General features: G+C 44.5%; 4 protein-coding genes across 5 annotated transcripts; 1 reads left to right on the forward strand and 3 right to left on the reverse strand.

Annotated features, from left to right (window-relative positions):
• The first annotated feature begins 981 nt into the window (after nucleotides 1–981).
• On the forward strand, nucleotides 982–4,185 carry cdc42ep5 (CDC42 effector protein (Rho GTPase binding) 5). Its single transcript, XM_080501546.1, has 2 exons — nucleotides 982–1,122; nucleotides 1,945–4,185. Exon 2 carries the CDS (start codon nucleotides 1,947–1,949, stop codon nucleotides 2,859–2,861), a length of 915 nt encoding a protein of 304 aa, XP_080357672.1. The 5' UTR covers nucleotides 982–1,122; nucleotides 1,945–1,946; the 3' UTR covers nucleotides 2,862–4,185.
• Nucleotides 4,186–4,496: 311 nt separating this feature from the next.
• grwd1 (glutamate-rich WD repeat containing 1) lies at nucleotides 4,497–10,224 on the reverse strand (the record flags this gene model as incomplete). Its single annotated transcript, XM_080501535.1, has 7 exons — nucleotides 4,497–5,019; nucleotides 5,360–5,551; nucleotides 6,276–6,421; nucleotides 7,342–7,552; nucleotides 7,640–7,808; nucleotides 9,794–9,911; nucleotides 10,008–10,224. 7 exons carry the CDS (start codon nucleotides 10,222–10,224, stop codon nucleotides 4,711–4,713), a joined length of 1,362 nt encoding a protein of 453 aa, XP_080357661.1. The 3' UTR covers nucleotides 4,497–4,710.
• Nucleotides 10,225–11,131: 907 nt separating this feature from the next.
• Nucleotides 11,132–14,700, reverse strand: LOC308133148 (uncharacterized protein). The gene is made up of 5 exons (XM_080500443.1): nucleotides 14,059–14,700; nucleotides 13,549–13,655; nucleotides 13,127–13,198; nucleotides 12,739–12,885; nucleotides 11,132–12,606 (listed from the first exon to the last, which is right to left on the reverse strand). The coding sequence occupies exons 1-5, from the start codon at nucleotides 14,069–14,071 to the stop codon at nucleotides 12,253–12,255; spliced, it is 693 nt and encodes a 230-aa protein (XP_080356569.1). The 5' UTR covers nucleotides 14,072–14,700; the 3' UTR covers nucleotides 11,132–12,252.
• A 1,653-nt stretch (nucleotides 14,701–16,353) lies between these two features.
• Nucleotides 16,354–21,940, reverse strand: flcn (folliculin). Of its 2 annotated transcripts, none has more exons than XM_080501477.1 (12): nucleotides 21,748–21,940; nucleotides 21,415–21,621; nucleotides 21,161–21,307; nucleotides 20,796–21,017; nucleotides 20,539–20,705; nucleotides 20,354–20,445; nucleotides 18,971–19,134; nucleotides 18,653–18,766; nucleotides 17,721–17,844; nucleotides 17,457–17,582; nucleotides 17,081–17,183; nucleotides 16,354–16,993 (listed from the first exon to the last, which is right to left on the reverse strand). In XM_080501477.1, the coding sequence occupies exons 2-12, from the start codon at nucleotides 21,619–21,621 to the stop codon at nucleotides 16,786–16,788; spliced, it is 1,674 nt and encodes a 557-aa protein (XP_080357603.1). In that variant the 5' UTR covers nucleotides 21,748–21,940; the 3' UTR covers nucleotides 16,354–16,785. The 2 variants fall into 2 exon arrangements, with proteins under 2 accessions (XP_080357603.1, XP_080357602.1); XM_080501476.1 differs by having other exon boundaries at nucleotides 21,149–21,307.
• Nucleotides 21,941–22,335: the final 395 nt, after the last annotated feature.

The following is a 22,335-nucleotide window of genomic DNA, read 5'->3' on the forward strand; positions in this document are numbered from 1 at the left end:
AAAACAAAAGCATATACAATGTGAATAAATGCATTGTGGTATAAATGTTGGTAAATTAAGTAAACATTATTGCTTCTTAATGACCTCTTATGTAATCTTAAATGATGGGTTTACATCCATCCATGTTTTTATTTCAACAAAATAAGAACTTTAATATAGAATTACAAGAAATACAACCTGACTGTACTGGAGAGGAAAGAAGCCAAAAGGGCTCATATGAAATCCTCCCAATCAATAACTCTTACTATAATGGACATACAAACTAAAATAGATCATTGAACAACCAGCAGAGTAAACTAACATATAAGTTACTGAAAACTGTCACCTAAACCACACAGCATAATCATTCACAATCAGTGGGATACTATTTGGACAGAAAATAATCAAATAATTCATCCTGTGAAGTAGACATCTAAATGTGATCCATTTGTCACTGTTGGCATAACTCAGAGACCAATGAAAGACAAAAAAGGGCAGTAACTCCTTCCTGTCTGCCCCCCCCCTCCCCAAAAAAAAGCCCACCAACAAATTAATTAAACAATGGACCAGCAACCTCTGGGTCTTTGGCCCTTCTGCCATGTGTCACTGAAGCTTTCACAAAACTATATGTAAATAAACATTTTATCTTCTTTAATGTTATTTGCACATGAGATTCATTTTGAAAAGGACTATCCCTTGGCTAAATGGGGCTTAAAAAGGCCCTAATAAAATGGAGAACATGCTTAAAAAGCTTTTAAAAAAACATAATGAAACAGGAATTTCGATTGTTATTATTTAAAAAAAAATAAGATACATTATTTTGTATCAAAACCGAATCTATCTATCTATCTATCTATCTATCTATCTATCTATCTATCTATCTATCTATCTATCTATCTATCCAGTAGTTTGCGGGCGCCTGTGTTTTCCAGTCGCGTCACTTCCTCAGCCTGTGCCCATCCCTTTGGAAAAAAAAAAAAAGAAAAAAAAAAAAGAAAGAAAAAAAAAAACTCACACAAGCGAAACGACGGCGAGAAAAGCAGCGAGGGAAAAAGTAGAGAGGGAAGAGAAAGCGAAAAAGCCTGATGAAAAAACTGGACAGTGAAGAGGGAGCCAACCAAAGAACGGAGTTTTCACTTTAAAGTAAGTTTGTATTTTCTTTCTTTCTTCTTCTTCTTTCTAAACTCTTTCAATGTTTCGGTGCCGCTTTATGAGCCCAGATAATTATGTTGACTGAGCCTCTCATTGGTTTTGTCATTAGCCGCAGACATTACTGCTATTATCACGTTATTAAATGTCTACTTATATGCTTCTATATGAAATATAAAATGGATATGAATGATTGTGGGCTTGTGTTTTTAGAGCTGGGCCCGTGAGCCCCCCTCCCCTGCTTTAACTGACACACTTTAACAATAGTTTCTCTCATTATCTTACACATCTGTACAATCTATTGAATGTTGTTAACGTGACTGCACATGTCACGTGCACAGCCTGGTAACATCCAGCAATTGTAATTATTTACACCATATATCAAAATATTGTGTTCTTGGATTTTAAACTGGAAAAGTTTTGACTACCGGTATTTAGATTTAAAGCCCCCTGGGGAGTTGTGAGATTATGGATTTATCATACAATAGGAAACAAAAAAGAAGACACATTTGTTCTTGTGAGGAGACACCCCTGAGGGTAGAGAAAAGTATGTGCTAACGCTGCATGGTGTGCTTCAAGTACAAGTCTCAGCATGGCCTTCGCACACGCACCGCTGCTGAAACGCTCACTGCTTTTCCCACAATATTGCACAACGCGGCAGATTTTTAAGACACCCTGTCCGATCAGCTGGGCTCCAGCTTTGAACTCGCTTCCCGGACGACGGGACTTTTGTCGCCTTTCGCTCAAATGTGCCGATCCCTTGAATGAATGCCAGTCGCCCTCCACTCCCCTTCATGTTTCTGACTTCTTCCACAGAAATGCCACTCCATAAATCAACCCGGGCTCCTCGCCTGGACCCCACCATGATCTCGGCCCCACTGGGAGACTTCCGCCACACCATGCACATCGGCAGGGGAGGGGACGCGTTCGGCGACACGTCCTTCCTGTCCACTCTGGGCCCGGGCTCGGCCTCCGCCGACCCGGGGAGCGCGGAGGATGACCAGGCCGCCGGCACCGAGGCGGCCCTCGACCGCGGCGGCCTTCACGCGGACGCTCCGGGGAGCCCCTACAACGACGAGCACTCCGAGTCGGTGTCCTCGTTCACCTTGGACCTGGACCTGGACCTGGGCCCGTCCATGCTGGGGGACGTGTTGGGGGTGATGGACGGTTTGGGCCTCGATGCCGACGGAGAGGACGTGTTCGGCCCCGGAAGCGACGCGTCGGCGGTGGGAACCAGAGCGGGCCGAGGGGCCACGGAGACATCCGTGGACGTGCAGAACAAGCTGAACGGGACGAGCTCGGTCGGCTCGGACGGGAACCAGGTGGGAGACGGCAGGATACCAGATGGGAACGCCATCAGGCCAAAGGGCCTGCGGCCAAAAGTGAGGTTCAGCGACAAGCGGGAGGAGATCATCCGTCAGGCGTCTGAGGAGGAAGAGGGTCAAGGGTTTGACTTCCAGGACGAGGATCAGCTGGCGCGCCACAGCCCAGACAGGGGCGAGGGCGAGAAGGGCCGGAGCCCGGTAGAAGGAGGTCAGACGGAGTTCGCGAACCATAAAGTGGACCTGCCGCCGAGTCCCGCGTCGTCACACAGCTCGGAGTATGAAGGAGTCACTCCACTGGACAGGAGGAGGGCTGACAGCTACCACTCAGAGACCGACTCGGAGGACGAGGAGGAAGCCGGACGGGGCTACACGTTCGAGGACGAGTTTGACGATGAAATCGGTCTATAGGAGAAAGACGTACGACGGACACAGACCCTTTTTTCGCTGTGGTGTAAAGCAGCCAGGCCGTCACCACGACCCGTCATTTTGTCACGCTTTTGAATGGAGTTAGAAAGTATAAGAATGCAAACTGGATTGATCCAATAATCATTACGAGGCTTACAGTCAAGACGATGTTACTCAACTGGAAAATACTTTTTTCGTTTGTTTTATCTACAAGGGTGACAGATTTGTAAAAAAAAAAAAAAAAAAAAGACTTTCTGATGAAATAAATCATTGTGTAATTTAGATCATTGCAGTGACAAGTTTGTGGCACTTTGATTCATTTCATTCACCTGGAAACTGAAGCTCAGTTGGATTCAGGCTCAATGAATGATAATTTATACTTTATATTTGTCTCTCCTGTACTTGGTAGATGCTGGTTTTTTTTTTTTTTTTTTTATCACAATCCTATGTTAAAAATCCTAAGTGCCTTAAAGACAACTAAATGTCTGCATTATTGTACCCTGTGCTTATATCCCCAACTTGATAGTTATTCCTCATATTGCATGTCTTTATGTCTTACGTTGTTGTTTTCATACATTTGAAAGAAAAGCTTTATGACGGGTCCTCAGAGACAAGCCGTAATCAAATTACTGTGAATATATCACATTCCAACACTGACAATGTGAGTTTCTCTGGTTTGGACCAGATCACATGTTTGTTGTGCTTCACTTGGGTTTTATTTTTGATTTTTTGCATGTTATCTTAACTTTTAGCAAAGCTTTCCTTTGGGCTGTGTGGGGGGTGTTGATGCTAAAAGGCAAAGACAATCATGGGATTTTTTAAGGTCAATCCCAAACCACAATCAGCAGTGTATTTTTTTTGTATATGTTTTACTTTGCGTGTGTAATGCTCCGTTTTGTTTGTTTTCATAATGCTGTAAAAGGGAGATACCTTGATGCTGAAGCGTTGAAAATGCTGGTTCAAATACATTCACATTTGTTACCCTTTGCTTTCATCAGGAATACAGAAAAAAATCAAATAAAGTAATTATTGGGATTTAAAAATAATTACTTCCTTTCTTTGGGAAGTAACCTTGTGAAAGCTCAAGATTCAAAACACATTTCTCCATTTTCGTCACAGTGTCGCGCTTCTCTAATCGTTCTCCTTTACAGGACTAAAATCTCCATTGATCTCCATCACTCCATCCCAGTTAAGAGGCAGACAAACACACTCATTTTACAGCCACAGTCAATTTAAGAGGCTTCAATTCGGCTGATAGACGTGTTTTGGACTGAAGGAGGAACCCGAAGCAAGCAGAGAAAACTCAACAGTGCACAGGAGGGCTAGAAATGCCACCCAGGCCCAGGTTTGAGGAGGTACTAACCCCAACCCCACTGTGAGGTCCTTTATGACACAATTCTAAATTCAAATTGCAGGTTGTTGATGTACTTTAACAGAAAACAGATTGTGTGCAGTTAAAAAAAAAATTTTTTCCCTTCATATCACAATGCTGCCATGCAGAAATTGCCAACAATAAATTATCTTTGTTCCCTGTTCCAATATCCTGAACCAAATATTCTGCCCTGCGTCTGTGAAAAGGTTGAAAGAGATGAAGACAACAAAGTTTTAGGCTTTTTATTTATTTATTTTTTTTGCATGCAACAAAGCCATAAATACTTGACACATCTGCAAAACAGACTCAAGAGTTCAATCCGAGCAACATATGCTGTCTTAGGTTGGCAAATAAACGTTAAAAAGATTTATTACTTACATAACTAGCTATATACACATTATTACAAGTTCATTGCACCTCAATGCAGAAATTGGGAGTACAAAACTATTTATTTCAAAAAGGCATTCATTCATTCATTCACTACACAGATATGGTCCGGAACACGTTGAAACCAGACAGGGCCGTGGAAACCATGACGCCGGGTATTTGTGGGTGCCAGTGGATCTCCTTGATCTCCGACTGACCCTGGTGGAGGAAGAGGAGCTGGGGAGGGAGGTCCTTCACGCCCTCCACCCGGGCGCCCACGTCACAGGACTCCACGGACAGGTCCCACTGGCTGACCACGTCGTCCGCCCCCGACGCGGCGAACACGCTGGAGTCCACGGGGTTCCACTCCACCGAGGTGACGGGGGCACTGTGCTGCTTGAAGTTGGCCACCGGCCGGCCGGCCTGCAGAGACGAGAGCGGCGAGGCGTGACGAGACATTCACACAACACTCGGGCATTTAAAAAAAAAAAAAGCAACTGCGGTAATTGCCGTTGTAATATTGTGTAACGGACAAGACGGGACAAATGTTGGGAGTTGGGTGCGGCTGGCAAGTTCGGAAGGGGTGAAATCATCCGACGGTGTAACATTACAAACATCTAATTACAGTTTATCATGGAGCAACAACAGTGTGGTCTCATAAACAAACACATGGCGATGCAACTCTTGAGGGTTTACTTTCCACACGCTCAACGAAAACATCATTTAAAGAGATTCTGGACAAAAGTGCGGTCGATTTTTTCACCTTGAACTGCCGCAGGTCCCACACTTTCAGGAGCCCGTCGTCCCCCCCGGACAGGAGGAATGGTTCGCTCCGGTTCCAGCTGATCACGTTGATGTCCGACGTGTGCGCCTCATTGGCTGAGAGCATGGAATTGGGAGGGGCGCGGATGTCCCAGACGCGAATCGACTGATCCACTGAACATGATGCAAACACCTGGAGTAAACAAGAAAGAGAGAGAGAGTGAGAGAACTGGACTTTGGACCTTATTTGCCTCTCAAAGTCGACGTGCACATTTCAAGAAAAACAAGCAATCGAGCAGTCGGGCTGTTTGACAGCAAATCCACATACCACAAACTAGCCGAGTTACTACCTGCAGCAAGAAGACAAATAAATGACATATTTCAGTCTGATTTTCAACGACAACAATGTGCTGGCACATAGCTGCAGAACGACCAGGTGTTCCTCTTGAAGTCCACATAGTTTCATTCATTCCAACCATTCACTCCCCTCCCACACCCTGGTTTTTTGTTTTTTTGTAGAAAAACAACTGTAAAGGGTGCACGAGTCTCAGTCGCAATTATTTACTGTGGAGAAACCTATGCTTCAGGTTGAGCTGAGACTGAGTTTCCTGTGTAGTCCAGGAGGTAATAAAAAAAAAAACAGATAACAAGCTTTGTTAACCTCACCGTAGATTACCAAGCAAACATTTAAAAGGGGTGTTTAAAATGCACTTTGTCCACTGTGCAGTGTGTGATTAGCTTAAAATTAATCTTCCGGCTTCAGGCAACTTTTATCAAACGTGCATCCAATTAACTTCTAAATGTCTACATGCACGTGTTCAGACGACGGCGACGAGCTGCGCGGGGTTCCACGCGGCTCCAGTAGCGACTGAAACAACCCGGCGAGCAGCGTCTAACTGCAGCTTCAGCGAACGTACTGTAGCTTCAGTGGGCGACCACTGCAGATCCTCCACAGACTTGGTGTGCGAACTGAACGGCCGCTGGTCAATCTGCCACAACGTCCCTCCCTCTTTAGGCTCCCACACGTGGATGTTCTTCTTGCAGTCGCCGCTGATGAGACGACCTGTCAACGAATTAGAAACACAAGATTACACATTATGCAGGTGCATCTGAGAAAAAAAAATTGGACACTAACAGAAATGTAAATGAGATTTTGGAGCGCTATACATTATAGCTTCCGAGTCTCAAAATATATTTTACAAGATCACATGCGTTGGCCATTTTTAACCATGTTAAGTCTTTCATAACTCCTGGTTTATAATGGTGGCCTGGGAAAAGGCTGGCAAAACGGGGTTTTATCAACAGGACTGGGCAAAACAAAACAAAACAAAAATAAAGATTGTTATCACACCGAAAACAGAATCATGCAAGTATGCACAAGTACAATTGTGAAACTAAAACCAGACAATATCAAGAACAAAACAATGATTTGGATGTCAGGAGGAGGGTAAAAGAATTTGACAATGAACATGGTGAAATAAGCAGAATATACTGTGTTTTAGGCAGCAGATTCAAACGACACGAGGGAGCTAATATGTCTTTTTCTTAGTTGACAGTTTAAGGCATTCATTTCTATGTTTTCCAGTTGTAACCTTATCAAGTGGTGTCGTTATGATTGAGCCTCCCCAACAATTTGTTATGTGTGTTAAAGTATTCCACAATGTTCTGTCTGCTCAGATTAGGAGTGCTTGATTTTGTTTTTCTCGAGTGTCCTGTTTATTTGAAATCTGTGAGGCTGGCGTGACACAGGACGAGGCGATTAAGAATGTGAGAATGAAACTGACGCCTCTCATTAGGTGCAGACTCTTCATATTATGCCGGCGACACAGCACACAAGACCATTTAGGTGCAGTCGGGGTCATGTTTACCTCCAGGAAAAACAACTCCTATGACCTTGTCCAAGGTAAAGTCTAATGTAATAAAAGCCAGAACGGATGCGGGCAATTTAGTTGGATTTGTTTTGCCAGAATTAAACTCGCATACCGGGTACTTTAGGGGACCAGTCCAGAGCGAAGCCTTCACTCATGTGTCCTGAGAAGGTGAAGAGCGGCGTGGCTTCTTCTTGCTGTTTGACGAAAGCGGCCATGGCGGCAGAACTGTGGACGGCCTCCAGCGGACGGCGGAGGTCAAATATCTCGACCTGTCCCTTGTCGGACCACACGGCCGCCAGCGACAGCTGCCCGCACTGGGTCACCTGGACATTAGGGGAGCGAAAATCAGCCAAGGCGCCGGCAAACGAAAGGCTCCCAGTCATTCCACATAACAAAAACTTCCGCCATACCCTGACTCGGTTGATCCCGCCATAGTGGGCCATCATGGCGAGCTCCATCTGTGGTTTCTTTTCCCCATCCTCCTCCTCCTCCTCTTCTTCACTTTCTTCATCACTGCTTTCTTCTCCCTCTTTGTCTTTGTGGGTCGCGTGAAGGTTATGCATGCGCATGACCAGCAGTCTGCAAAGAGGCAGAGATGGATGCATTTATTAGGAAGTAGGGAGCGCAGGAGTGTACAACAAAACGACTGCAGACAAAACCCACACACAGGTTATCTCTATTCAGGTTTATATGGGGTTAAATTAAAAGTGTGCCTCAACGTTCCCACTAACCTATAAACTGCCTTTAAAAGTTTACACAAAAGGGAAAACAGAAGCTGTGCATGAAAAGAGGAAAAAAAGCACCCTGCTGCAAAATGCCATGTGGTTAACACCTTAAAAACAAGCTGCTGCTTGATTTGTTTTTTTTCCCACCACTGACTTTCTCCATTGGTTATAAAAAAAAAAAAAAAAAGGCTACCTATTGTCTACTTCTACATGATGACACCCACACCCAGAGATCAGGTCCACACTTGGTACTAAGTACGGGGACTTCAGGGAAATCAGAAACATCCGTTTGCATTACTAGTTATTAGCAGGGTACAATTTCCATACAAGGGGAACAGAATCGACCTGCCTCTCACAGTGATTGAGGCGAATTTATCCGGCTGCTGACTTTCAGGCAGTGACGGAGAAACTATGAACGCGGCACGCCAGGGTTTCTTCACACATCACGTCCGCGCTGTGGCCATTACACACACACGCAAAAATTTGGAAAATGGTGAATATGTGCCAAATAATGACCCGATGGCACATGAACAGTATCAATTATCTCAGTACACTGGGACAAGTCGGTTCTTTCAGTTTAAAAACTAAAAGGTAAACAAAAGGATCTGAGCGATGTGAAAAATGCCACTAAGTGGCCTGCGTGGAGTTTATGGCAATAGTCCCGCTTCCTCCCATTGAGTGTGTGTGTGTGTGTGTGTGTGTGGCCTCTAATTGTAAGGTGGTGTTTTGTCATAAAGTCAGTGTTGTCAAGTTATGAGTCGTGTGAAATCCTATGGTGGTGCCTTCAGTCCTCAATTACAATTAGTGATCAATTAGATTGTGACAATTCCCTAAATTAACTGGACGATCAACAGCTTGAACTTGCGTTTAATGTACACGTATGCAACAATCACTGGACCTTTCATGGCATCAGTTTGCCTTTTCATTCATGTCTTTCACATGAACTTGTGCCAGAGAACTTTATACCTTCTAAAGATGAAGAAAAAAAAAAAACGACACTACTTATAAAAAGTTATGGATATTTGGCTTTGGTGTGAAAAACCAGGATGAACCTAAAATGCACTATATTGTTCACAGTTGAACTTTATTGTGACCTTTAAACCTTTGAATGCTCATGTCCAACTGTTCAGTGTCTCTGACGCTTGGCACAACTTGCTGTTCTACAACAAGCAGCTTAACGGGAAAAACTCACAACAGGTGTCCTTTTACAGCCAAGCGGTGATACTTTAGGGAAAACCTTAATGGAAAGACCTTGTGCAGAGAGTTAATGTTTATTTACTTTAGTTTTTCAGCGCGTGTTAATATGGAAAACTAAAACCACATGAGAGTAACTAAGAAACAGTTGTAAGATGGCATAAACTTGAGTCATTCTACTCCTTTGCAAGCGTGTAAGCTTTCATTCTATGAGCTGTTTGTTTTTATTTTACATGTTTGGAGTAAAGCCTTCATTCATAAATTCAATCCTGGACTGCTAGCTATAGTTATCAAGTGACATGATGTTCAAGTAACTGTTGCAAACTAAATGGACTGCTCTCATCCAGCATGCTTTTGCCCTGTGGTCTCAAACTGCTCTGCAAATTCAAGCCTCTATGACTATAAATCTTTGTTTTTCGATTTGTTTGCAGTTGTAGTTTGAGATGTATAAGAAGAGAATTGTCAGCTTCTGTCTGTTGATAGTGGCGGTACTCCAGAGTTTGGCTCACAGTCCTGTCTTAATAAATCAGAGATCAGATTGAGTGTCCAACACTTCTCACACTTCTCACAAGCAATCGTGTATAGTTTTAAAAGTTTTAAGAATGACCAGCAGCAGATGCCAGGGTGCAGTCGGGTGGCCTGTACCTGTTCTTCAGGGCAGTTTCAGCCTGAGTGCCTGCACAGATCAGCATGGACAGAGGGAACTGCTCTCTCTTGTCTCCTTCTGCATCCCTCAGGATGTCAAAGCTCAGACACGGAGCCCCTGGACGTAAACAACACAGACACGACGGTTGGTCGACCCCCCCACACAGCTCACTCTGCAGACACAGAATCGGTGTTGACAAGACTTTCCACTCGCCTGTTTGGCACTCGTGGTACATGCGGTACGCGGAGTGGTCCATCTCCAGCTCCTCCCCGGCCTTCAGCGGCTCGATGCCGGGCACGTACACTTTCCTCTCCCCCTCCGCATCGTCCTCCATCCCTTCCCCTCCCTCGTCGCCGCTGCCTTCCTCGTCCATGTCCTCCACTTGGTCTCGCTCCTCTTCTTCGAACGTGTTCTCTTCGGGCGCAGACATCTTGGATGAGGACGAGCGTTTGCTTACTTCCGGTCCGTGCTTCGCAGCCACGTGGTTTTCCATCCTCCTCCTCCTCCTCCTCCTCCTCTTTCCCCCCACCCTGCTCTCTCTCTCTCTCTCTCCCTCACTCTCTCCCCCCTTTTACGGGAATCGAGCTGGCCCCTTTGGCGTTTGGCTCCCCGCTGCCAGGAAAGATCAGACTTGCAAATATTTGTCACGGAAAACTACAATCCTGAGACATTGATGTCAACGCCGCGCGACTGAAGTGAGACGTTGAGCGTCGTCTGGGAAAAAAAAAGTAATCTATTCTCCTCAAAAGAAATAAGACTTCTTTTTTTTTGGGGGGGGGGGGGGGGTCACGTGCATGCGGTGACCCGTAACAGGACTTCCCACTTCCTAACGAGTGAGTCATGATGATCACATTTATTATAAGTTGTAACATGTAGGAGCTGCAGCAGCCTGGTACTGACGCGCGGGCCACTGGTGGGGAAACTCCACAGCTCGTAGACATGCACTGTCACCGTACATGCATGTGTTTCACAGTGACTGGTACGAGAAAAGATGGGCTCGCTGCAGAAAAGTGTTCTCCCAGAGTTTTAACAAACTGACCCTTTTGCACCACTTTCTTCTTCTGAGAATCTCTCTCGATTGTGGTCTCCTTCAGTGTTAACAAACTCTCGCAAGTTTTGTGTAAACACTTGAGTCGCACGAACCAAGTCCGTCCTCATAGTGGACCACAGCAGCATACATCTGTCTTTTAAGGATTATGAAACTTACAAGCAAGGCCCCGTGAGGCTTACATGCGTGGGTGCATACAAGCAGAGGCAAGTGTGAGCGCCAAGTGGTGCACTTTTATTTCTCATGTTGATTCTGACAGAAGTCAGAACATTTAGGAGCCCATCCCAATCCACAGCACATTCCTCTCTCGCCTGCAACTTATCGCCCACTTGTTGTCCTCTCTCTTTTTTCTTTTTTTAAAATCGGAGTAAAGTAATACTGTCGTCAAGGATTTGGACACAAAGAAGTGTCACGGTTGAGCTCTCATGAATGCTCCTGCAGCTGGAATGCAAGACGTGGAGCAAAATGCAATGTTGAACACAACTGAACATCAGAAGGGATTCTTATTCCAAAAAAACATCGGAAGAGGAAACATTTTAATATTTCACTCAAAGGAAAATTGAAATACCACACTATAAAGGTACAAATACAAATGCATTTATTGTTGGTAGACCGTATCAAAAGCCTAAAATAGAAAAAAATGGTGCTTGTTAGGGCTGGACTGCTGCGGTTAGGTTTTCTGTTTAAAAACGCTTCAACATGTCTGCAATGTGATGATTTACTGGCAACTAATTGAAATGACAACATTTTGCTTTTGAATGTAGGGATTGCGGCAAATTGCAGTGTGTAAATTGTGTACAGATATTCCAAACTCATACTCGAGTACATTTACCTGATGCACTTTCCTATCATTGTTGACAAACAGCAAAGACCATAATAAATATAGCTTAAAACCTTGCGATACATTGTGGTAAGTTAAACCAAAAACTAAAAAAAAAAAAGTATATATATCTAAATGTCTTTAATTTACATTTATGTACAAAAGTAAACACCCATAGACTTTTATATCTTACATTTTCATAACATTCTTTGTAAACAGTGATGAAATCCACATAGAAAATGGCTTTATGTGCATTGGCGAGTTCGGCATGTGTCTCTTGTTAGCAGGAGCAGCTTAGCTGGAGCTTGTGACTTGCTCTAGAGAGAGAATGGCTATAAGATTATATCAGTCGTTATAGAGCACTGTTGGACAGTGAGCTTAGCAGTTTGAATTTTACTTTGGACATTAAAACTGCAACCCGTGCATGTCACTTCATATTAACAAAGCTTACTGCATTAAAAACACAAAAACACACACACACACACACACATACACACATATATAGGAAAACAATCATTCAGTGCCAGGAAATGTCTTGCATTTTGTGTGCATCATAAAGAAGAAAGATCCTTTTTTTTCTTCTGAGCAAATCATGGAAGCAACCACCAGTAGAGTCTGAATAGCAAGGGGCTCCAGACAAAAGCGGAGTACGATAGGGAAAGAGGGCTGCCGCTGTACGGCGGCTGCGTGAGGTCTATCATCTTATCGGGCTGTCCTTCTTCCGCGCTGCCAATCGCCCGAGTGGTCAAGAGTCTGGCTCTCGACGGGCCATAATCCTTCCTCTCGATGGAGGGGGGCAAGGTGGGCAGGGTGCAAGTTTCAATCGATGGCAAGCATCCAACCTTGAGCCATTGAGTAAGAAGTTCTGACGTGAGCTTCAGGAGTTCTTCGGGAGAAGACGATGCTGTGGAGAATTGGGCCAGGTCTGTTTCCTCCTGGAACCACTGTGGCAGGGGAAACAAGTATTTAATTAATTTATTCATAGTAATCCCGATGCAGTTACAACAGTTACAGTCGAGATAAGCGGAACCAGGTCTACGAATATAGGGAATCGCATGTTTAAAGAAGAATCCCACCTCTGTATTCTCATTCTTTTGAATGATTTTATCCAGTGTCCGTTTTATATCGAGGATCAGGGAGTAATTTAGGTGCTGATCCCAGAGGTTTCTGAGAAGCACATGCCAGGAATCCTGGAGGACCACGGCAGCGGGGAACACACAGCACTGGAGGGGAGGGTAAAAACAAAAAAATAAAACCACACAGCAACCACAAAGTTAAGTTCACAGCATAGAAAAAAAAACAAAACAAGAGATAAGTCAACAGAAGAACCACATCGGTTTTTCAATTGCAAATGAAACTTGAGGCAACTTGCACAACAGTTCTGCATTATACAGATGAGCATGTAACTCCTTCTTTTCCCACATGAAAACCATCTTTAAAAAGTTGATTTGTTAAGCAACTCACCGGATCAGTGTCACAGAGCATGCTTTGTTTGTACCGGTGCACTACATAGTAATCTTTAGGAAATACTGTCCGCTAAAAGGGAAAGAAATGAGACACAAGAATGAGAATACAGCACATATAATAAATACCACATATGTAAAGCTGCACAATGTTTGACTCAGTCAGTAGTTCTATTTTTTGGGGGGTGCTGTTCATTTTGCAGCTCATCAGAGGACGAGGGACGTTATAATTCTAGTCTATTTTGAAGAAGATCTTCACATTTCATCATCTTTTCATATCAAATTGCCAAACTCAGCCTATGCGTGCTTTTGCATTTGTTCAACAGGCAGAAAATACATATTCTTTAGCAAGATACCTCAGACACAAATGAGGATGCTTCTCACTTCTCTGCACAAAATCAGAATCAAAAGAGTTTCACTTACGAATCCAGTTGGATTCGAGTCGATGGTCGATTGAATGTTTTTCACACCTTCCCAGTCAAAGTCACATCCACCACATTGGACAGTCAGAAGTGATAGCAACAGCAAAACTATCATAGACATGAGGGAGAAAGAGAGAGAGAGAGAGAGAGAAAACGCAACAGCACGCATTAGAGATAATGGCTGGAAACTTTCTGTGGTTTGTAGCTTGTTCAAGCTGCATACCTACTAGAAAGGAAAAAAAATAGTTACATCATTTCCTGTGTCAATTAGCCATTTCTGCAGAAAACAAGAGCCAAGTAAATGAAACATGCACAGATGTTGCAACACCTCCCAATTGAATTAGAACACAGGAAACGTCATTACAACTATTCAAAGTGACACAAGAAGCCAGGTTTGCTTTAAATCAGCCAAACTTGGCTGTGTCATTTACTTAGTGACAAAGTTGTTGTTGTTTTTTTAAAGAAAGTTGGTGGGGGGGGGTAGTTAAAAGTGACATAAGTCATTTCTTACCTGGCAGTGACATCCTTTTATCTTTCTAAGAATGGACACTTCTCCATTTCTCTTGTTGGCGGCAGTCACTCTGCAGACGGGTTTCTGTGTCAGCCTGCGAAAGACAAAGTTTCCTCCTCTGTGGTTTTCTTGAGGGCTGCTGTCAAGAGTACGCTGCTGGCCCCTCTACTTCACTGCTTGGTGTTCAGTCTCCTTGTTGACATCCCTCATATATTCCTTTCTTTGGTACTTTCCACCAAAAAAAAAAAAAAAAAAAAGAAAGAAAGAAGAAGAAGCCTCATTTATCATCTCACGCCATCATGCTCTCACTTTGGATTTTCCCCCACTTTAAGCCTGAGTGGCTGCAGCGTTTTCCTTTCAGAGCTTTCTTTTTGTTTTTGTTTCCTTCTTCTCTTCTTTACTATATATCTTTTCTCCTTTCCCTCTCTCTCTCTCTCTCTCTCTCTCTCTCTCTCTCTCTCTCTCTCTCCCCCTCTCTCTCACTGCTGACCTAGAAATTTCCCTGGCCAGCCTAATTTGAACCACTCCTCTTGTCCCTTGGAAAGTGGTTAATGGATAAAGCGGCAGAGACAGTGGCCTCCTCCTGCTCTGGACGTCTCCCTCTGGTCACTGTGTGTCTCCTCACCCAGACACAGGCTCGGCTCAAAGTGAAAGTGCTACGCTGGATTGCTTGTCTGCTCCCTTTAAGTCCCAGCCCCTCCCACCGCCACACGTTTTACCTCACTATTGACTGACCCGGCCCCCTCCCCCCCCTTGCTCCCCACATTCCCTGACACCCACCCCTCCGTCCTCCCCCCCTTTTTCAAACCAGGGCCGAGGAGGCTTAGTCATGCAGTTGGAGCGTATGTTTTTCATTTGGACTCTTCCCCCACACCTCTGCGCCTGTGGATCCCCCTGCGTCTTTATCCCCTCAGACTCAGCTCGCAGTCTCATCCTGTGTAATCATCACATGATAGTCTCTCTTTTTTTTCTTTTAAATTCTCGTCCTTCAAATAATTGAGAAATTACATTCCTCCAAAACAAAACGGACAGACGGGATTGCAACACAGGGTGGACGTATTGCCAGAACTTGCAAGTCATCCCATGTGTGAGTGCTCTCTTCAGTCATGTTTGGTTAAAAAAAAAAAAAAAGCCTACAGATGTGAATGGTGCGACTGTGACGCTGAGTGTTGTGCACAGCTGTCATCATCCTGTCCGTTCCGTGTCGTTCCGTGGGCCCCCCAGGTTATGTGAAGGGTCACACTTGCTTTGTAAGACGTCAACACCGCGGTCGACTCTTCACGAAGGGAAGAAAATGCAAAGTTGTGGTGTCAAAGACAAATTGTTCTCCCTGCTTGTTTGTTTGATTGGAAGCCAGAGGACGACGGATGGCTTCCCAGAGTACCATCTCTGCTGGGGGGGGGGGGGGGGGGGGGGGGGAGGAAACTGGAGAACACAGCAGCGTCCCTGCAGGCCAAAGTCTTAACGTTCCCCGAGGCATCATCAACTCTCAACCTCCTCAACCACACTGTGCATTTTAACAAGGGGTATAAATATCCAGTCAGCGTGCTGCCTTCCTGTTTCATACATCACTTGCAAAATGCCGAAAGTTAAAAATATGAAACTAATTTGTGGGGCTGCCTCAAATTATTTTTGTGCATCTCACGGTGTAGCTTTCAAAAACGAGATCCAGACTTGAGTTCAATGTAGGGAAGAGAAAAGGGAAAGCGATTACTAAACATTAACAGGGCTGAAGTACATTCCTAAGGAAAAGGAAAGCTTTAGTCAGCCCAATATTTAGAAACTCATTGTCCCGCCTAATGAGTGAGAGAACATGAGTTTGATTACATTGTAATCTTTTTAGCAGTTTTAGATTCAGAAAAGGAAGAGAGGAAAATAAATAAATCCACCCCCCCAATTTAAACAAAGCCGTATGTTCCTGAGTTTTATTGACTGAAGTCTGCAGGCTTCGGCAAACAGGCTCAAATAACTTGGACGAACAGACACACAATCGTGTATCGGTGAGCGGCCGGCTTGTTAAGGAGTTGAAATCCTGCTGATGTGGTGGGTCGCACTGGAGCGATGCCTCGTTATGCAACCATTTCAACATTTCAGGACAGCGGAAAAGCTTGAAAGCATTGACTTACGCCACTTGAGACTTGCTGGCCGAGGGCCACTCCAACAAGTTATTGGGAGCTGGTGGAGAAATACTGATCCCCTCCTCCTTCAACCACCACCTTCACTCCCTTTTCATTCTTTACGACCACCACAAGATGGAGCCAATTGCAGAATTTGGAAAGAAAAAGGAAGTCAAGCTGAAAGTTCACAGTAATTTATTTCATTTTAAAACATGAGCAAGAGTAAACAAAGTGCAAAGTCTTTTTTTTTCCTCTTTTTTTAGCAATAAGTTAAATTTTACACAACAGTATGAAGAGGTCTTCCACAAGAATTCCCTTTGACAAACAAAAGCCCCCATGCATTATCCAAACCGACTCACCGGGTTAATCCAAGCAGGATAATAACGAGGATTTGGAACACAATAGATTTCTTATTATTTAAAGTGACAATAATGGAGCTCAAGCTCAGACTTGTCATCCATTCACAGTCCTCCTTCATTCAACTCAAAGTCCCAGTTCGCTAAACTGATAATGAAAAGGTTCTGGTTTCCCCGTCCCTCTCTTCAGGATTTCTTATTTCTTTTCAGCTCCCTTTTCTTTACCCCTTTATCTCCTCTTGCTCCCCTTTTTGTCACTGGCTGGGGCTCCTCTCCCCTCCTCGCACCGCTGTCATTAAATGACTCTTGTAGGTTTTACTGAGTCCAGTCATCCAGTACTTGAGCAGCCTGACGTTGTCCTCCTCGCCAGGGCCCGTGGCTCCAAGGAGAGCCAGAACCTTCTGGGTGTCCTCCCTCCCTCGGCCGTCCACTTTGGAGAACTTGAACAGGACCTTGACTTTACTGAAACACCCACAATAGATCATGAGCAAAACGTCAGGACTTGAACCCACAAACGTCTTTCGGGAAATAAAAGGAATTGGAACTCACTTCATCCACTCCTCCTTCAGACACAGCAGGCAGTGCGACACCACGTCCACAGACAGGTTCTCGTTGGACAGGGCCACCTCCAGCTTGTTCAGTAATGTTGGACCTGGACAAACAAACCACGCATTGAACGGTCAATATTATTCCTGTGCAAATGGATTTAGCTTTCACACATGAAAATGGTCAAACTTGCTGAGAAAACAGTCCAATTTAAGTTTGCCTTAATGTATATCCAACCGGCTGATTTGTATAGCGAGGTCACTTGAGTGTAGTAAAGTGATGGCTCTGTGCTTTTGAAGGATGTGTCTGAATTATTTAACACCGAAAGTGGCCAGCAAATGTGCAGCAAGCGTCGTAAAATGTGAATACGTGCACTCACCTCTGTCTGTCGGCTGCGTGTTGGCACTGCTGATGGTGAACTGACACCGGGAGCCAACATCCTCTCCACTTAGAGCCGAGGCCTGACCGCTTCTCTCTGAAATGACGTCCACCAGCACTGAAAACTCTACAAGACAAAAAAAACAAAACAAACGTGAACCCGCCTTGTTATGTACGCGACAGAAGAGATGCACACTGCAACCCGGCTGCAGTTTGGAGTCTGGGGGGTGGGGTGGGGGGGGGGGGGGGGGGGGTGGCCTTGTACCTGAGGAGCTGACGTGGGTCGGAATAGGCACATCCGGGCTGAGACCCAGAAAGTTGCACTTGTAGGCCTCTTCGTACTGAGCGCTGTATGGCACAGAGCGCACGCAGCCCACCGGGAGCAAAGACTGATGGGAAAACAGAGCGCGGAAATCTAAATGTGGGTAATCGCTCTAATGTCATTTGCCTAATTGACCTATACAGGAAAAAAAAAAAACACAAGTTGCACGCGATATAATAACTGTAATCAGTTACAACAAAAACATAGCGGAATAATATAAATATCACCACAGACACTAAAGAACTACTTCGACTCTAAATGATGATAGTGGAGTGAGGCGGCAGCACACTCCATCTCGTTTGAGCCTGTTGGGAGATAAACATCGGCAGAGCATGTACAGGCAAATGAAATAAGGTGTGTAGCCATAGCCCTCGTAACAATATATCCTCAGGTAGTGGGGGAAAAGTTCACCACAACATTTAAACCCACATCACTGTACTTCTGTCGACGCCTATTTGCAGTGAGAGCAAACAAACACTTATGGTTGCTGGCTTTGTGGAGGCCTCCCCGCCCTCAGGACGCCAGGTCTTTGGCAGCAGAGAGCTGAGGTGAATACATGCGGCCAACAGATGAGATAATTGTCTTCCATTGGTGGTAAAAAAAAACAAAAAAACAACACAAATACATCACTATCGATGTACAGAGAGTTTATGTGTAATTGTGCAAGTTTCAATCTCAACGGCTGAAAAATGACATTTATTTCATGCACTTGATCTCTTTCTGTTGTTGCAATGGTTTTAATCACAATGATGAGGGAATTCACTGTATCCATGCTGCCACGGATAATAATCAGCAGACAGTCATCCACCCCAGCAAGTCGCTCGACATAACAAAACGTGGCAGAAGCGGGTGCATCCGCGGCGAGGCTGGAATACCTTGAGCACCGCGAAAGCCGACTGGATGAGCCCTGGGTCCGCACCTCTCCATATGACCTGGTTTCCCATGAGCACATGCCATGCCAACTGTCGAAATTCTGTGGCTCCGAGGACCTGAAGAGCAACCGACAGTGTTGAACAGGCTACAAACTCTGGAGGCCTGCAGGTTAAGCTTCAATTAAGATATTCCAAATTAACATGCAGTTCATGTAGAGGCTCCACTATTTGTCCGTCTTCACCGACTGTTATTGGTTTTTTTTTTGTTATCTAACAGATGAATTAAAAAAAAAAATTAATAAACAAAGTACTCCAGTTTACCTGTCTCAAATGCCTCAGCGACCTAAATTTGGGACCAGGTGATTCATGTGGTTGTGCGTCATCACAAAGGAAGTGGTGAGCCAGCTCGCTCTCCGACTGGCAGTGCTGGGACATCGCACTGCCTCCCTCTGCGCCCTCCCAGCAGCTCATTTCCTCCTCATGCTCTTCAGGAAGCACATGACAAGAGAAAAAACAATGAGTGGAATATATAATATATTATAATATATTATTACACAGAATCTTCAGTAAGTGAACATGATGCTGTTCCCGAGTTTCCAACGTCAATATTAGTTTTGTGTAAATTTCCCTGAAATATAGGACCTCGATATGCAGTCAATCACTTAAAAAAACAAACACATCTACATTTATTTACATCATTTAGCATGTTTTACAACTTATTCAGCATGTTACAGACATTTATTCCAAGTTAGAAATCCCTTAGATCAGGGCAAAGTGTATTAAAATTCCACAATGTAAGATCTGTACTGGACTCGGAAGTATCACTGCAAATCTTTTAATCACTTTCTAAATTAGCCTAAACTCTCTGGAGAGACTGTGTACTTCTGTATGAGGGTGAAATGAATCACTGTGTTTTTCTGGCTGTTCTCTACACTGACTGACCCAGTGAATCACACTTTCACAGGAGACATTTCAGTCAGATGATTAAAAACGGCTGTACGTTGTGTAATCACATGACATCTTGCTGCGATCACTCACCATCGTCAGGCTGGAGGTTCTTTGGAAGGTGAGATATGCTGAAGAATTGTTCGGACGACTTTATAAACCAGAACGGGCACTCAGTAGAGCACAGACCTTCGCCAAGGCTTCATTTGTTTGCGGAACTGAGTTAGCATCACTAACACGATAGCCGTTAGCTTATACATCAATGCTAACTCGGTAGGTGAGGGATCTGCGTCGCTGTGTGAAATGTGACTTGTCCCTATGGAAACGGATCAGCTGGCAGGTTACGGAGGGGCTGCAAGGCATTCTGGGTGATATATTAGTGCCATTATTATGAGAACATTTCAAGGAAATTTAGTGTGATGCGATAAAAAGAGATTAGAGGGGGAATTTTTTTTGCAGTTTTTGGGGATTTATTCAGAAACGGTTCGCTGGTAACGTCCCAAAATCTAATGGAATTGGTCCTTGAAAATTTCCTGCAATTTGAGAGTCATTTTTTGCGAAAAGTTGCTAACGTACAAACCAATAAATAAATACATGCAGACGGAAACACAACCTTCTCGACCAACTTCATTGATCACCCAGCTTCATTGATTGCCCAACTTTTGTTGGGCAAAGGTAACAATGGCATGTCTTCTGATTTGGGTAAGTAACATATATGTGCAAGAGAATAGTAAACACCGAGCAACACGATGTGTGTACCTGTTTGTTTCTCTATAAGAACCAGTGTATCTTCAGTCGGGGCTCCTTCAAGGAGCTTCTCTGTCAGGCGGCTACCACAAGCCTTCAAGAGCCTGGAAATGACATGAGAACATATGTGAGCTTTTAACACTCACCCGAAAAAAGAAAAAAAAAAAGATGTTTTTACTCAGAAAGGGTGGACTCACCAGCTAAAAGAGGAGTGCAGGCTGGCCCAGAGATTGGGATGCTGGGTGAGAGAGGTCAGGGATCGCGCGGCATTGCCACTCCTCTGATGCGGGAGTACAGCAGGGGAAAAGACACTGTTCATCCTCACCGCTCGCTGTGGGCAAACCCCCTGTTCATTATCAAACACCTGGTGGAGAGTGAAGAGGGAAGATGTAAAAAGCTCCTGAAGACGCAATCAAAGCAGCAAAGATGCCACTGATCCGTGTTCACGCTTCACCTTTAGGGCGGTGCTTTGCAGGCTCTGTATGGTAAGTTTAACGTGGCGTAGCAGGAAAGGCCAGGAGTTGATAAGGTAGATCCTGTCCATGGCGACCATCACAATACTGTACCAGCGCTGGAAGCCCCTGGCCAGACTGTCTTTGATGAAAAATGTGTGCGAGAACACAAATCCATGCTGTTCGTCTCCAAAGAAAATTGGCCCTTCACGGCCAGGACACACCTGAAGACGTTAAAAAAAAAAGAAGAAGAAGAAAAAAGTAGAATAAATTAGAAGAACAATGAAAGACAACAGTACAGTTTATTCAGTGCATGAGATGTGTGACTCACACACACATATCTGCTGAGACGTACGTCGCTGTTTACCTCACAGCTGAGACTTCGGACGCAGGCCTGGCGGACCACGCTGAAGAGCTGGGGCTGCCTCGGGTGCTGGTGGCTCAGGAAGCGGATGCCTGTTTCATCATCGACGCTCACAAAGCCCGGGTGAGACGCAGGCAGAGATCGGCATCCCTGTGACGTGGGGAAATTAGAAAAGGAAGATGAATGCCTGGGAAAAACACCAACAGACAATTAAAAAAACAAAACAAGATTGAGGTCCTGCAGAAATGAGAACCCACCTCACACATTTCGCCTCTCTGGGTGGCTGAACTGTTGGCTCTCATGGTCAGCCCTTCACCTTCCCGGTCACCGTCCCTGTCGCTGGATACAGAAGCTCCTGCCTGGGATGAAGGAGCCGGGGATGGAGTATGCAGGGCCTCAGTGCAGAACAGGGTCCGAGGGCCATGCAGCTCACAGAAGTGACAGAGAGCCACCAGAGCGTTCATCTGAGACACATGACAAGACGTACATATATATCGTGCAAATATGAATGCTGAAAAACTACAGCCATTTGATATTAGTGAGTAAAACACAGGCATGATCAACACAGCTGGTACTTCCAAGAGTCTTACCTTCAGTCAAGTTGGGAGAAGTGACCGGTGCTTCACGGAGGGACGTTCATCGGGCACAGAGCTCAGAAACACCTCGGATTAAAAGTAATGAAAGCGAGATACATAACCCCCATTTACTCACTTAAGTCAAAAGCCCGTAGCTTTCAATGTTTTCGATTTTGTGCACTTTCTTGATTCCGCGAGAACAGCCGCAAACGAGCGACAACAACACAGCACGTCACATGACACACAGTCACGCGCTTGAATACAATGACGCATGGCAGCCGGTTGAACGTGGTTTCTCTCTAATTTAACCGTTGATTCGATGATATTTGGCACTTTTTTCGAACTGTTAAGATATTTTGTGGCTCTATTTATGTTTTTTTTGTTTAATCTTTCCGAACAACGGGCTTTATTTACGCTACTTTTAGACGTGAGGTATGGTACTACATTACCCACAATCCCCTCAACTGCAACAACACAGAGGTCAAAGGGCGGAACAAGTCTGAAACATTTTTATCGGTTAGTAAAAAAAAAATTAACGTTTAAAAGAGCAACGCATTTTGCCGTGTAATGCGTTACCACTTATTTCACTTATAATATTTTTTC

The sequence above is a fragment of the Blennius ocellaris genome (assembly GCF_963422515.1).
Source record: "Blennius ocellaris genome assembly, chromosome: 8".
In the NCBI taxonomy this organism is placed as follows: Eukaryota; Metazoa; Chordata; class Actinopteri; order Blenniiformes; family Blenniidae; genus Blennius; species Blennius ocellaris.